Raw genomic sequence first — 16,720 nt, 5'->3', positions numbered from 1 at the left:
CCTACCACTTATCTTAGAAGATAGATTAAGGAAAAGAAAAAACATACATTTCTAGGATTTGTAGACTTAGAGAAAGCTTTTGACAATGTCAACACGAATACTCTCTTTCAAATTCTGAAAGTGGCAGCGGTAAAATCTATAAAATTTACACAGAAACCAGATGGAAGTTATAAGAGTCAAAGGGCATGAATGGGAAGCAGTGGTTGGGAATGGAGTAGGACAGGGTTGTAGCTTATCCCCGATGTTATTCGATCTGTATATTGAGCAAGCAGTAAAGGAAACAAAAGAAAAATTTGGAGTAGGAATTAGAATCCATCGAGAAGAAATAAAAATTTTGAGGTTCGCCGATGATATTGTAATTCTGTCAGAGACAGCAAAGAACCTACAAGAGCACTTGAACGGAATGGACAGTGTCTTGAAAGGAGAATATAAGATGAATATCAACAAAAGCAAAACGAGGATAATGGAATGTAGTTGAATTAAATCAGAAGATGCTGAGAGAATTAGATCAGGAAATGAGACACTTAAAGTAGCAAATGAGCTTTGCTATTTGGGGAGCAAAATAACTGACGATGGTCGAAATAGAGAGGATATAAAAAGTAGACTGGCAATGGCAAGGAAAGCGTTTCAGAAGAAGAGAAATTTGTTTACATCAAGTATAGATTTAAGTGTCAGGAAGTCATTTCTGAAAGTACAGACGAATTCTGAAGATTAGATGGGTAGATCACATAACTAATGAGGAGGTATTGAATAGAATTGGGCAGAAGAGAAGTTTGGGACACTACTTGACTAGAGGAAGGGATTGGTTGATAGGACATGTTCTGAGGCATCAAGGGATCACCAATTTAGTATTGGAGGGCAGCGTGGAGGGTAAAAATCGTATAGGGAGACCAAGAGATGAATACACTAAGCAGATTCAGAAGGATGTAGGTTGCAGTAAGTACTGGGAGATGAAGAAGCTTGCACAGGATAGAGTAGCATGGAGAGCTCCATGAAACCAGTCTCAGGACTGAAGACCACAACAACACAACAGCCATATAAGAAGGTGAAATGTGGATGATATGCAGTAGAGACAAGAAAGGAATTGAAGCTTTGGAAATGTGGTGTTATACAATAAGCTTGAATTAGAAAATTAGAGGGGTAGACTGGACAACTAATCAGGGGGTACAGGATGAATTGAGAAGAAATGAAATTTCAGGCACAGTTTCACCAAAAGGAGGCACTGGATGATAGGAAGCATCCCGAAGCATCATAGAATCATCACTTTGGTAACAGAGGTAGGTGTGAGGTTGGCAAATTTAAAGGGAGACTAAAGCATAAATATAATAAACAGGTTGGAATGGATGTAGAGTGTAGTAGTTTTGCAGAAACGAAGATACTTGCACAGGATATAATACCATGGAGAGACAGCAAAATAGTCTTCGGGCTGAAGATTATGATAACAAAAATTCAAGAGTACATTATATATAAATTATGGATGAAATCGTCGAGGAAATGGAGAAACTCACCACGCTCTTTGAAGCAGAGTAACACTCTTGCTTCTCCTCCATTTTGCCATCTACACACCTTCTGTTTTTTGTTTCCTGAGAGCAGCAGCTCAACGTAATAGTGACCACTTCTATTTACTGACGTTACACTAAATACAGTTCATGTTTATCAGCAACAGCAATTAGGACCAGCACACTGAAAAATACCATGCCAAATGTTAGGACAGCATCTTCAGAATGGAACAACACAAAATAACAGGAAAATTTCAAGAAATGGTGACATCCTTCCTCACACACAGAAGTGGGAAATACGCTGATAAGTTCAGACATCTTGACCATCTGCTTAATAGTGTGTTGGTCCAGTTCTGGAATGTGATATGGCAGCAATTCTGTAGGGTATGGAGTTGACTTAGCCTTAGTATGTTTATGGAAGCAGGTGGCACCAAAAGCCTATGCACATCTTGCAATTCCCATAAATTACAGACTGGTGTTTTGTAGGCACAGAACTGGTATCGACAGTACCACACATATACTACATTGGGTGCCAATACAACAATGTGAGTTCCCTATCAGGCTTTTCTTGTCACACATACATGTATCCTCATGGAAGGTGCCATCACTGTTGAAGACATCAAGCATGAACAAATGCAAGTGGTCCTCAACAATGTTCATGTAGCCCACAAGGGCCATAGCACTTTCAATCCTGTGCCCTCTATCATGCACTTCACTGGTTTGCACAGTATTATGCACTGCTCTGTCAATGAAAAGAAGACCCATTTTACTGTTGCTGACAGCAGCAGAGGAAATTGGAACTAACTTGCACTGAGAATATATCCATGTGTGTCACTTCTGCTTTTGTATATGTGCAAGACACAAACTGCGGCTGACACATCAGCACTGTGGGAAGGCTTCTCTTCACTGCTCCTCACCCCTCTGCAGTTATAATGGGCTGGCAAGATGTCCCTCCTACCATTGGAGATGTGAGAACTCATATAAAGTTTTTCTTTCTGTGCAGCTTTACCTAATGAAACAAGAAAGGGCAGGAAAGTTAGAGAAGCCTGATGTACCCTCCAACAAACACCATAAGATCAAAAGTGTGAAACCAGCTGGATTTAGAAATATGCATGACACCACTACAACATAAAAAAAGAATTAACACTAGGCAATAAACAAGACTAAAATTTCATAAACTTATGAGTCCATCAATTCTTATTCATAGGAGTGGATGTTTAGGGAAAAGAATAACAGGATAAATAATGATCTTAGAAATAAGGTATAGAGCACAGAAATCAAATTTGTGAGGAGAACAGAAGATTATTCATGAACAGTGTTTCACAAACTAGAGGTATAAATAACTGAATGTAATACAACTAAATACCATGTCACCTCACATGAACATGTACTGAGGTTATACATCATATAATTATCTAGCTTGTGTTAGCTCTTTTTAATGTATTTGAAATGGTTAGTGAAAGTCTGTAAAAGCAATGGTTTTCTTTATTTGAAAATAATATATGCTGTTCCTAGTTACGATTTCCCTTCACTCACTTTCTGGAAGATACCTTTTTGGGAATTAATTCCATTGTAAGTGCATTTTATGTTTGTTATGCACTAAACAATAGCACACTCACCCTGTGGGTGATCTGCAGCAACATATATCTGATGGCAATATATACAATATCTTTGTGATTATTTGTTATAGTGTGTTTCCATTTTTAATATGCTCTGAAGAATGAATGACTAGGCTAAAGATAGAGGCCACTTATAGGAAAATTAAAAATACTTTTGGAGAAAAGAGAAGCATTTGCATGAATATCAAGAACTCAGATAGCAAGCCTGTGCTAAGAAAAGAACAGAAAGCCGAAAGGTGGAAGGTGAAGGAAACTTACAGAAGGTCTGCACAAGGGAAATTAATTTGAAAATATTATTACAGGAAAAAAAGAGAAAGTAAATGTTGATGAAATGGGAGATATGACTGTGAGATGACTGACAGAGCACTGAAACACCTAAGACTAGGCCCTCAGAGTAGAAAACAGTGCCTCAGAATTATTGAGATCATTGAGAAAGCAAGTGATGGTGAAACGTTTCCACCTGGTATACAAGGTATATGAGACAGATGAAATATCCTTAAACTTCAAGAAGAATGTAATAACTCGATTTCCAAAGCACGTAGATTCCAAGAGGTGCGTATACTGCCAAATCATCAGTTTTGTAAGTCACAGTTACAAATACTGACACAAATCATTTCCAGAATAATGGGAAAACTGGGTGAAGCTGACTTCAGGGAAGATCACTTTGGATTTCAGAGAAATGAAGGATAATGCAAGACAATAAAGATTATATGACTTACATAACCTGTGTTTATAATATTTGTAGACATAGAAGGTTTTGACAATGTTGATTGGGCTACACACTTTGAAATTCTACAGGTAATGGGGTTATAATACAGGGAATGATAGATTATTCACAATTTGTACAGAAACCAGACTACTGTTACAAGAGGCAAAGAATAAGAAAAGGTAGCAATAGTTCAGAAGGGAGTTAGACAGGATTGTAATCTATCCCTAATGCTTTTCAGTCCATACACTGAGCACAGTGCAAAGAAACGAAGGAGAACATTGAAAAGCAAATGAAAATTTAGGTAGAAATAAAAAGTGTAAGGTTTCCCAATAACATCGTTAGGATGTAAGGGATCCACAATCCCACGAACATAGATATTAGTATCCGACACCCAGGTCGATAGCAGACAGGAGTCGATTGTCAAGCGCTGCAGGAGGCAGTGAACATAGTGTCGAGTGAGTAGTACTGGAGAGTGACGAGTGAGTAGTGCGGGAGAGACAGGCAAGAATGGTGGTCGAGTGAGTTGTAAAAGGTAAAATTCACCGGAGTACGAAGAGTGAGCACGTTCCCCTGATCGTCGTGGGGTTGACCCTCACTAATACCGATTCGAGAGTGATATGAAACAGTAAGTGACAAGTGCCGAATAACGTGTTTCGCGTCGGCCACCAACAGTGAGGATCGTTGTGAATGTTAACCATCAGCATTGCGTGTGACGAAGTACTGAAAATCAGCAACCAATAAAAGATATAACTGTAATTTGATGTGTAAGGCGAAGGTAGCAACTGCCTCAGAATTTGTGTGTTAGTAGGAAATATATATCAGTTTGTACATCACAACTTTTATGGTCCTTAATAATAGACAAAGTTTCAATCATTCCACTATCCAGTCTCGGAACAGCCGCACTCCGTTGAAATACCCCCGAAACCACAGCAGAAAAACCGATAACCTTTCATCCATTAAGCACACGGTCATATAATCATAATAATTAACTGTTTGGCGGTTTCGATAAATTACACAAAATCCAGTAAAGGAAATATAAGGGGTTGTTTTATCTTCGCTCCCGTGAAAAGGACAGTCGCAATCTTCGGATCCGAACAATGGTTTATTGACCTCAATTTTTCGTTTCAGTGGAAAGACATTCGGTATTGTCATTGCCGTGACTAAAATTATAGTATTCCAACTAGAAACAGTGTGACATTTATGGTGAAATTAGAAATCGCGGGGACGAAGCACATTATTTAGACAATACAGTGCAAAAGTGACTTTAAAAGACAATAAGTGCAAAAGTGACTTTAAAAGACAATAAGTGCAAAAGTGACTGAGAAACGGTAAACAATTTGTTTTTACGAGTTGAAGTGACAAGAGTAGTGTTAATAAACAATCAATTGGAGTATGGACAGGAAAACCTGCGTGAATTGCTGTAAAGTTCGTACTGTAAGAAAAGGAGTGGTTGTGCATAACCGCAAATGAACCAGCCAAATTTCCATTACGAAAGTAGCAAGAGCATGACTTTGTATCCGAAATTATCTTTTGAACAGTGTAAATCGCTCAATTTGATATGGACTAATAAACTGTTACTGCATTTGCGAGTGTTGACTGTCGCTTAATTGTTGGATGGCGTCACCCAGACTCTGTTAGCGGCTAACCTAAGCATCTGAAGCAGTGAAGAAGGTCCAAACGCCGCAACAGCAAGCATTTAGATAGTGGAGATGTACCACACTGACCAGTGACTACAGTGGAGCCAAGTGGCTGAAATAGAAATAATGACGACGCGGAGTTCCACATCTAATGGCGAACCCTCGAAGTAAATAACGTCTGTGCCACCTACCCGCCGATCAATGAAATACGTGACAGCAGCTCCATCCCGTTGCCAACCACCTAACTACGAGACTGCGTCAGTGCGATTCACCGAGACTTAAACAGTGAACACGGCACCACACCAGCTACAACGACGCTTCGCCTGACAGCTGCCTCGATGGAGGAGCCAACGCCAACACGACTAGCAGTGCGACTTCGACGAGTGTCGAGGGGTGAGTGAGGACGATTTGCTGGCACGAGACTAATTAATATTGCACTACCTTCAGAGCTCGGAAGGACCTTCAAATTAAATTTGTCAATTGCAGAAAATATAAAACAATATTTTTAACTTTTTTTTTGCGAATTTGCTCTGAAGCATGGTATGCTAATATGCGCGCGTTTTCATGCTGTACAGCACAGAATAGTGTCTCATTTGCATTATTTATTGTAAACTACATGTTTATATGTCTTAAGTTGTGTGTATGTTACTTTGAGATTTTGTGTATAAAAGCAGTCACTGACGTTTGATCTGGATAGGTTTCTGTCATTTATGGTGTTCAATGGAGAGGTCTATTTTTCCAGTCTGGGTTAACCTAATGCAGTGAAGTATTATTTAATTTTTAGCTAACTAGTGAGTTAATTTTTATCTAACTAGTGAGTGTTTGGGTTACAAGGATATTATTTTATTTTTCTTATCAGTGCATAGTGAATAGTTGAGAATGGGTCCTGAATTGAAACAAAAAAAGGTTGTGGAGGAGGTAGTTAGAAAAATGGAGATAGGACAAGGATGAGTCAGGAATTGGTAATAGTGGAATCTGTATGTACAGCCCATTGGGTCATTCAACCGGTTACCATGAGACACCAGTAAAACCTATTGGAAAAGAATTGAGTCTAGAGGATGGAGAATCGCAGTTAACAATATTTAAGATGCTCCAAGAAATCAGGAAAGGAAACGAAGAAATCAAGAAAGGACAGAAAGAAATCATCAAGTGTTTAGAAGATATGTCCAAAGGAAATAAAGAAATCATCAACTGTAGAGAAGAGATGTCGATAGGAAATGAAGAATTCAAGGAAGAAACCAAAGAAATGCTAGATAGGCATCAGATACAACCAATTGCAATCTCACGATATAGACAGGCCTCCAATCCGGCCGAACGATCGAAGGAATTAAACCGTTTATGTAGGACGTACTGTCACAGGAAGCATGGGTCATGGAAGGAGTACCTAGGAGAATTTGAACGTATCAGGAATCATCTCCCACATGACTCAACGAGATTTGCACCATGTGAGATCTTACTTAACCAAGAACCTGATAGTGTGTTTCGTGAGCTATTAGATTATCCACCTGGAATTTACATAACATGGGAGAAGAAATTAGAGTTAGTGGAACTGAGTATGAAGCAAAGAGGGGACAGGAGAGACATGATAAATTGGTGAAGCCAATAACTTACCAAGTGGGGGATCTGGTGCAAGTGAAAGTGCATGCCAAATCGAAGAAAATGAATTCTGAGATACATAAATTTAACCATGTTTATAAAGGACCATATAGAATCACAAGAATTGATCACCCAAACACAGTTGAACTGGAATATGTGCAAACAAAAAGAGGTCATGGTAAAGAACATGTTGAGAATATAAAGAGATACTATCCACATAAAGATAAGGGCAAACCAGGTGATAGAGTAGAGCAGAGTAGGTGTAGGGAGCCAGCAACTCTTTTGCTGGTATACCAAGTGGCGACTGGTACACTCCCAGCCGGGTGAGACTTTATTTCTATTTCAAGTTTCACTCCTCTACCATCTTTCTCTATCCTCGGGTTAAGAAAGTTAGTGTGTAATAGTTAGAATAGGTAGTGGTCGTCCGAATAATTCAGTCAGAAATGATGTAGCACATTTATAGTTGATTTAAAATAAGAATAAGTAGTTACTGTTGATTTAGAGTGTGAGATGTTAAAGAATCAATAAGTTAAAAATCAGTTTAGTGTCAGCACATTACAAAGTTACTAGTGCCAGAAGTAATAAAATGAGAACCAGATCAGAAAGCCAGTGTTTATAAAATGTGGTGGTCAAACAAGAGTTTGTGTAATTATAGAGTTGTTTTATGGGGCATGAAAAGATCAACCAAGTGTAAGAGAATCGAAGTAATGTATCAGCTAGCAAATAGGAAGGCATATATTGAAACAAATACATGAGGAGATACTTGTTCGAATGAATGACGTGAAATATTATGTACGGAGAGGCCAAGGAGCCTGGAGTAGTATTTTTATGTAGTTATTGAAGAGAATAAGGAGGATTGATGTAGGTTGAAGATAGATATAAATTTATTTGCAGTCGAAGCTGCTGTTAAGTTAAGGGAGTTATGTGTAATGAAGTGTATGAAGTATGAGATGTTTGAAGTATTGAAGTATGTCATTTAGGACATGAGCAATATCTGTTTGCAAGTTATTTGTAGGTATACATGTTGATCTGAGGTATGAGTAATGAGAAATTCATGTATCCAATTAGCTATCAGAGTCAAGTATGGTTGTACTTACATCGAGCTTTAGAAGCAGTATTCTGGCACTGCGTAATGAATAATAAATATTCATATAGCGGATTTGCTTCTGTTAAAGACTCAAATGAATAAGTTGTGAATTTCTTCCTTTACTTTAGTGTGTTGACCAAGTGAGTTATAAATTAGAGTGATAGTAGTATGGACGGCAGGAACTCTGCTGAAAGGACGGCATACCAAAGGGGTAGCTGCCATTCAACTAGTTTGTTTTCTTGTCTTTGCTGTAGCTAGTTATAATAGACTTAACAAGTAACAAATATGTAGTTAACAATCCATACAAATCTTTGAAAGTGAAGATTTTTGGTAATTGAATGTAAGATAAGAAACTTCCTGGCAGATTAAAACTGTGTGCCCGACCGAGACTCGAACTCGGGACCTTTTGCCTTTCGCGGGCAAGTGCTCTACCAACTGAGCTACCGAAGCACGACTCATGCCCGGTACTCACAGCTTTACTTCTGCCAGTACCGGGCGTGAGTCGTGCCTCGGTAGCTCAGTTGGTAGAGCACTTGCCCGCGAAAGGCAAAAGGTCCCGAGTTCGAGTCTCGGTCGGGCACACAGTTTTAATCTGCCAGGAAGTTTCATATCAGCGCACACTCCGCTGCAGAGTGAAAATCTCATTCTGGAATGTAAGATAAGTTTGTAAAAATTTTTTACCATGCTATGTTAATTAAGATAGATTGATGTTATATGATGATTCTGTAGTGGCAGTTTGCTACCGGAGTCAATAGGGTATTATTTGTGATACGTTGTAACTTTCAGTATGTGAACTAGAACCAAATGTTCCTCATTTTCATTTATATGCTGTGTGATGATTTTTCCCTATTACTCTTTTTCGCCTGTGGCTACAAAGAAGATTTTTAGGGCGGGGATGTAAGATATCCACAATCCCATAAACATAGATATTAGTATACGACGCCCAGGTCGATAGCAGACAGGAGTCGATTGTACAGCGCTGCAGGAGGCAGTGAACCTAGTGTCGAGTGAGCAGTAGTACTGGGGAGTGTCGAGTGAGCAGTAGTGAGGGAGAGACAGGCAAGAATGATGGTCGAGTGAGTTGTAAACGGTAAAGTTCACCGGAGTATGACGAGTGAGCACGTCCCCCTGATCGTCGTGGGGTTGACCCTCACTAATACCGATATGAAACAGAAAGTGACAAGTGCCGAATTACACGTTTCGCGTCAACCGCGTTGGCCAGCAATAACCATGGATTGCAGTGAGGATCATTGTGAATGTTAACCATCAGCATTGCGTGTGATGAAGTACTGAAAATCAGTAACCAATAAAAAGATATAACTGTAATTGGACGTGTAAGGTGAAGGTAGCAACTGCCTCAGAATTTGTGTGTTAGTAGGAAATATATATCAGTTTGTACATCGCAACTTTTATGGTCGTTAATAATAGACAAAGTTTCAATCATTCCACTATCCAGTCTCGGAACAGCCGCACTCAGTTGAAATACCCCCGAAACCACGGCAGAAAAACCGATAACCTTTCATCCATTAAGCACACGGTCATATTATCATAATAATTAACTGTTTGGCGGTTTCGATAAATTACACAAAATCCAGTAAAGGAATTAAACGGGGGTGTTTGAAACTGCAGGCTGGCAATAGCAAGAAAAGAATATCTAAAAAAGAGGAATTCCTTAATATCAAATACAAAGTTATTGTAAATGACTGAAGCAATTTCATTTGGTGATGGTATATGCAGGATGCCTCTGCAAGAGGAAATCAATAGATCTACCTGCAGTGAATGAAGAAAGAGTAGGGCACATGCAGGGAACTTTTGCAGACAGTGCACTGAAATTATTTGTCTGGAGTGCAGCCCTGTACAGATGTGAAACATGAATAAGAAACAGTTTGGACACCAAGAGACTAGAGGCTTTGAGAATGTGCTGAAAAGAAATTTGTGCCACAACTTTACTAAAAGGAGAGATTGGTTGACAGGACACATACTAAGGCATCAAGAAACAGTCAATCTGGTAACAGGGGGAAGTGTGTGTGGGGAGGGGGGGGAGGGGGTTACAATTGTAAAGAGAGGCCAAGACTTGATAAAGTAAGCAGGTTAAAATGGATGTTACGTTGTGGTCACTATGCAAAGATGAACAGGCTTGTGCAAGATAGGCTAGCATGGAGAGCTGCATCACATCAGTCTTTGGGCTGAAGACCAGAAGTACACCATGGATTACCAATGGAGTAGGTAATGCACAATGTGTAAAAGTTTCTGTATATGAGACAACAAGACATCTGTAAGTTATTACCAAATTCACAGCAATCTAAAACCAAAGACAAATTAGTAATTCCAAAACTATGCAGGTCTACGTTACAGCAAATGTACCAAAGTAATGCAGCAGCTCACATATTGCTAATATCATGCAAAAAATATCATAATACATGAAAAACGCCCTTGACAATGGGAGTTATTTCTCAAACCATGTCATCCAGAAAATAAATAAAGAAAAATCATGATTGGCAGCAGGAAACCCTATATCAGCATGCAGCAATCTGTGTCTATTGCAGTACTGCAGCCAGGCGGACGCGCGTGTATGAAGCTCTCGCTAAGTTAAGCAATTAACATTGAAATAAGAGTTAATTTATTTAATATTACATTTTAGACTAGTGCATTTACTTCTTATATAATCTATCTATTGAAGGTTTCGCTTTTCTGAACATCGAAAAGGAAGTATTTCATAAAGGCTGGCAGTCGCGAGTTTGTTTACATACTAGGGTGTAAATTTCGTACAAGTGTAGATATTTGTTTTTGACTATGCTTAGTGCTTCAAAGTTAAATTAATTCGTGTCTCTCATCCAGAATTTGTGCAGTTAATTAAAAGTTTCTGAAGCAAGTTTATAAGTTTTTTTTAAATTAGTGTTTAGTTTAGATAATGAGGCTAGAAGGGCAGAAAAATCACTGAACAGGAGGCCAAGATTTGTGCCCTTAAGGCTGAATTAGAAATCACAAATTTGGAATTATGTAAGCCAAGGGAGGAAAAGGATTCTAGGCGCTGGGAAAAGGTAGCAAGTAGAGGATGAAAAAGGGAAACCATTGATAAAACTTCTGAACAGTTATCAAATAAGTTTGGCTTGCTATCTGAAGTAGTGGAGGAAGGGCCTCATTCAGATGTAGTTGAATGTTGGTTGAAGCAGAATACTAGCTTAAAGAAAAAAGACAGGTCGGGATAAAACCAGAATAGGAAAAGAAAAATTCTGCTTATAGGTAGCAGTCATGGGAGGGGTGTGGGCCAACAGCTTCAGGAGAAATTAGGGACAGAGTACCAGGTCACAAGTTTTGTGAAACCAAGTGTTAGCCTTAGCCAGGTGACAGAAAACTTAGGCCAGTTATGCAAGGACTTTGAGAAGGAAGATCAGGTAATTATATTTTGGGGAGCAGGAAACAGCCTGGCTATGAAACCAACATATAGTATTAGGAGTGACATGGATAAAATAGGAGCAGAAACTGGGCACACGAATTTGGGGTTTGTGAAGGTCTTTCAGCACCATGATCGGCCCTGTGTAAACACTGCTGTAAGGTGTGTTAACATTGAGCTGAACGGGATGCTCCAGACACCAGCAAAGTATCACATGAGTGTTGTTCCAGTTGAGGCTATTGGTAGGTGGGGTTACACTACAAATGGCCTGCATCTTAATAGGAAAGGGAAAGATAAGTTAGCTTCTCTATTAGCAGATACTGTAAGGGGGGCCACAGTCACACGAGGGCTGATCCCTGTGGTTATTGGGACCAGGCAGACAGGTTTTGTTTTTTTTTTTTTTTTAAGGTTAAAGCCAAATTCCAGGCAGACAACAACCAAGGAAAATAGAAGAAAAGCAAATAGGGATAAAGCTAAGGGAGGTATCAACTTACTTCACCAAAATATCAGGGGAATAAAAAATAAAGTAGGTGAGCTGATAATGTGTATAGATTATCTCAAAAATGAGAATGAGATTGATATACTTTGTCTGTCTGAGCACCATGTAACTGTGGGGATGGAAAATGTCAGAATAAATGGGTATAATTTAGCATCTTACACTTGTAGATCTAGTATGAATAAAGGAGGAGTTGCCATTTTCATAAAACAAGGGTATAAATACAGGACTGTTGAAGTAAGCAAATTTTGTGTTGATCAGCACTTTGAGGTTCGTGCATGTGAACTTCAGCTAGATAATGTTGTGTTGATATAGCAATAGTGTACAGGTCTCCACTAGGAGATTGGGAGCTATTCATAAAAAAGTTTGACTCCCTATTATGCTGTCTGTCAGAAAAAAAGAAGTTATTAATCTGTGGTGATATCCATGCTAACTTTCTAAGCAATTCTGATAGGAAAAGTGAACTAGAAGTGTTGTTAACAACATATTACTTAGAATCAGTGATCAATTTCCCTACATGTATAGCTCAAGATAGTAGTACTCCAATAGATAACATATTTGTACAGCAAGAGGATGTAGAACAAACACATGCTTTCCCTGTGCTAAATGGAATATCTGACCATGATGCACAACTGCTTAACTTACAAAACCTAACAGGATGTACACTTCAGAATCCATTAAGTAAAAGTGTGAGGGTGCTCAATCTGGTATCTACAGATCACTTCAGAGAAAGTTTAGGAAATGTAAACTGGGAAGATGTATATAATGAGCCAAATGCTAATGATAAATGCAGCATATTTCTGGATAAATTTATATCCCTTTTTGAACATTGTTTTCCAAAGAAAATTACTAAATGTAATACCACAAACTTTTCAAAGAAACCTTGGATTACTACAGGTATTAAAGTGTCTTCAGAAAGAAAAGGAAAACTGTATGAGACAGCAAGAACTAGTAAAGATCCAGATGTAGTTTTACACTATAAAAATTATTGTAACATACTGAGAAAAGTTGTAAGGAAATCAAGAAATATGTATGTTAGAGAAGAAATTAACAACTCCAGCAATAAAATCAAATCAATATGAAATGTTGTTAGAAGAGAGGCAGGAAAATCAACTACTGGGTTAGGTAGTATTACTGTTAAAGAGAATGAGACCATGTTAACCAATAGTACACAAGTAGCCAATGTATATAACAACCACTTCTTAAGTGTATGAGAAAAAATTGGTGAGAATAGTTCAAAAGAAAAAGCCAGGCAGTACATGGAAGACTCAGTTTTGAAAAATTTTTGTCAGAGAAGTTTCATCTAACAACCTCTTGTGAAATAAGGAAAATTATCAAATCTTTGAAAAATAAATGTTCTGGTTGAGTAGATGACACCTCTAACAAGTTATTAAAACAATGTGGAGCAATTACAGCTGATGTTTTTGAGTCACATATGTAATCACTGACTCAGGGTATTTTTCCAGACAGGTTAAAATATGCCATTGTCAGGCCTCTCTGCAAAAATGGGGAGACCACAGATGTCAATAATTACCAGCCAGTATCCTTGCTTACAGCATTTTCAAACATCTTTGAGACAGTAATGTACTTAAGAGTGGTTAGTCATCTTAACAGTAATGGGATACTTAGTAAATCACAGTTCGGATTTCAGAAATGTTGTTCCACCGAGACAGCAATAGACAATTTCACTGTCCACATAACAGTCTTTAAATAGTAAAATGTCACCAGTAGGAATATCCACTTATCCAAAGCATTTGATTGTTCAACCATGACAATATGTTAGAGAAATTGCAATTCTATAAATGGAACAGGAAACAAAATGTCTCTTTATATGCTTCAAAGGAGTTTGTCACTTCATCTAAATGGGGTGAAATTACATTAGGTGTTTCACAAGGTTCTATCATGAGTCCCCTCCTGTTCTTGAAATATGTGAATGACCTCCTGTCTTATGTGAAACAAGATGCTGAACTGACATGGTACAAGCATAATTATTTATCCAGTAAAAGAAAGTCCAATAGAAAATGATACAAATAAAGTCTTTGGAAAAATTGTTAATTGGTTTTCTGCAGATGGGCTTGCTCTGGACTTTGAAAAACACAGTACAACCAATTTTCTGCTGCAAAAAGTATAATTCCTTCAATGAACACAACACATCAAAAGAAGTCAGTAGCCTGGGTAGAGCATACTAAGTTTTTGGGTGTGCATATAGATGAGAATCTTAATTGGAAAATTCATATTTTGGATCTCATAAAGCGACTAGGTTCAGCAACTTTTGCAATCAGAATAATTGCCAATTTTGAGGATGTAGAAATTAGTAAGCTAAGATACTTTGCATACTTCCACTCGCTGATGTCATATGGAATAATATTCTGGGGCAACTCAACACTTAGACAAAAGGTATTCACTGCTCAAAAGAAAGTAGTTACAATAATGTGTGGGGTTCATAGTCGCACATCTTGTAGGCATCTGTTTAAAAGGTTATGAATTCTTACAACTGGTTCACAGTACATTTACTCAGTAATGAAATGTTTTCTCAATGACATGGACCAGTTTAAAATCAACAGCGACATTCATGATTCCAGTACCAGAAAAAATAAATACTACACTAGCCTTTACTTAACCTATCTTTGGCACAGAAAGGGATAAAATCTGCTGTCTGACAGACAGCAGTAATAGTTTCAAAAACAAATTGAAATCAAACCTCCTAGACAACTCCTTCTATACCATAGATGAATTCTTGAATATGAGTAAATAAATCTGGAGATATAATATATACATTTTGTGCCATTTAAGGGAATGGGATAGATAATAGAAATATTTAGATATAACACTATAATGTAAACAAAAAAAAACTTGTTTCCTGTGCGCATTTCTTGTGCATTTGACACATTCCACTTCATAACAGTTTTTCCGTGCTATTGATCAATGGAACGCGTAACTAACTAACTCTCATGGATTGTCTGTCTGCAGCTCGTGGTCTAGTGGCTAGCCATGCTGCCTCTGGATCACAGGGCCTCAGGTTCAATTTGCAGCCAGTTTGGGGATTTTCTCAGCCCGGGAACTGTGTTGTTCTCATCATTTCATCATCATTCATGAAAGTGGCAAGATTGGACTCAGTAAAGATTGGGAATTTATGCAGGCGCTGATAACCGTGCAGTTGAGTGCCCCTACAAACCAAGCATCATCATCATCATCATCATCATCATGGATTGTTGAGACGCAGTCAGCTTGAATGCAGAACTACAGATCATTATAAAGCAGTACATTGGCAATTGGTATCAATTCAAAAGGAAAGTAAAAGCATGCCTCATTAGCCACTCTTGCTAGCAATTAACTGAATAACTTGATTCAGGGATTGACAAGCTATGTTACTGTAAAGTATGGACAAACCTAATGAGGCAGTGCTGTTGTTAAGACATTGACTTAATATTTGGGAGGGTGGAGTTTTCTCTATTTGGCCAGCTTGTTTTAGGTTTACCTACATCATTTTGGACAAATGCTGGAACAGTTTCTTCAGCAAGGCCACAGCCAAACCCCTACACTGTCTTTGTAAAACATACTTACGTATTCTGTGTGTGTGTACTACAGCTGTTTATTTTCACTGTATTAGGATGTCGAATCCTATTGTAATGGTACTTTGACTTCCGCAAAGTTATAATTTACGATCGCGCACGCAGAAGAGCGCTGCGCCAGCGACCGATTTTATAAATAATTTTGTTATTTTTTTTTACGTTTGCGTAGTTTTTTTTTTTTTTTTTTAAAAAAAAAAGAACTAATGGATGTCTCTCTCTCTCTCTCTTGTCTTGATACGAAAGACGTGTATTTTTCCGCGATGTGTTGAATGTGCTTTTGGTGAAAATTAAAATTACATTACAAAGCAATGTTGTTTCAATAGCTAATGAGGAGAAGATAATAAAAAGGTAACACTACAATTGGCGTCCTGGTGACAGGACTTGCAATCTTCGGATTTGATACAAGTGCAGTTTGGATTTGATACAAGTGCAGTTATTATAAATTTTGGACATTTTATCTAATTTTAACCACTTAATAGCATCAGAAAATGAATTTGGACTAAGTCTCATTCATCTCAATTGTAATGTTACGTGCATGAAATTTACAACAATATTGCTTTCCCTGTTATTAATTTGTGTTAATTTTCATTTTCATGCTGAGGAAATTAATTTGGTAAAAAAAAAAAAAAAAAAAAGGGAAAAGGATAACGTTCCATAAAATAATTTGCACGGACGCGAAAGAAAAAATTTTGGATTGAAAACTGCATATTTGACGCTACATTTGCAACATAAGACTGAAAAAAAAATGGTGAGTACAGAAATTTACGTTTTTTCCAGTTTCAAGCAGCCATCTGTACTTCCTTTATTCCGATCCATTTATTTCGAAATTATTTTTTCAAATTGTAGTTAAAATTGATTTACTACTATTATTGCATATTCACAGTCATTTATTTGTGAGAGGGAAATTTCAGTGCCAATTTAATAATTCAATTTCTAATTAGAAATCATATAGAAATATCCATTTCCATAAGAGAAATTTCAGATTTCAACATATCATATTTAAAAATTTCTTTTTACCATTGGAAAATTTTATTTGCAATTAATTATGAAAATCGCAAGATGGACGCTAGACGCGTAGAAATTGTTTCCGCGGACGAGCTTAGTGAAAGTG

General features: G+C 37.8%; 1 protein-coding gene across 5 annotated transcripts in view; it reads right to left on the bottom strand.

Annotated features, from left to right (window-relative positions):
• The window catches only part of LOC126213256 (zinc finger protein 253-like), a 167,790-nt gene that overhangs the window by 134,778 nt on the left and 16,292 nt on the right, over window positions 1-16,720 (bottom strand). For 4 of the 5 annotated variants that reach the window (XR_007541127.1, XM_049940907.1, XM_049940910.1 and 1 more), the window contains exon 2: window positions 1,509-1,683. The exons of the other annotated variant lie outside the window; for it this stretch is intronic. Coding sequence is in view for 3 of the 4 variants with exons in the window: in XM_049940907.1 (XP_049796864.1) it covers window positions 1,509-1,550 (42 nt within the window). In the remaining variant the exon portion in view is untranslated. The remainder of the gene's footprint in view (window positions 1-1,508; window positions 1,684-16,720) is intronic. 5 annotated transcript variants of the gene reach the window in all.

This window comes from Schistocerca nitens, chromosome 11 (genome assembly GCF_023898315.1).
Source record: "Schistocerca nitens isolate TAMUIC-IGC-003100 chromosome 11, iqSchNite1.1, whole genome shotgun sequence".
NCBI lineage: Eukaryota > Metazoa > Arthropoda > Insecta > Orthoptera > Acrididae > Schistocerca > Schistocerca nitens.
Note: the sequence above shows the minus strand (reverse complement) of the source record. Positions and strands in the feature narration are given on the sequence as shown.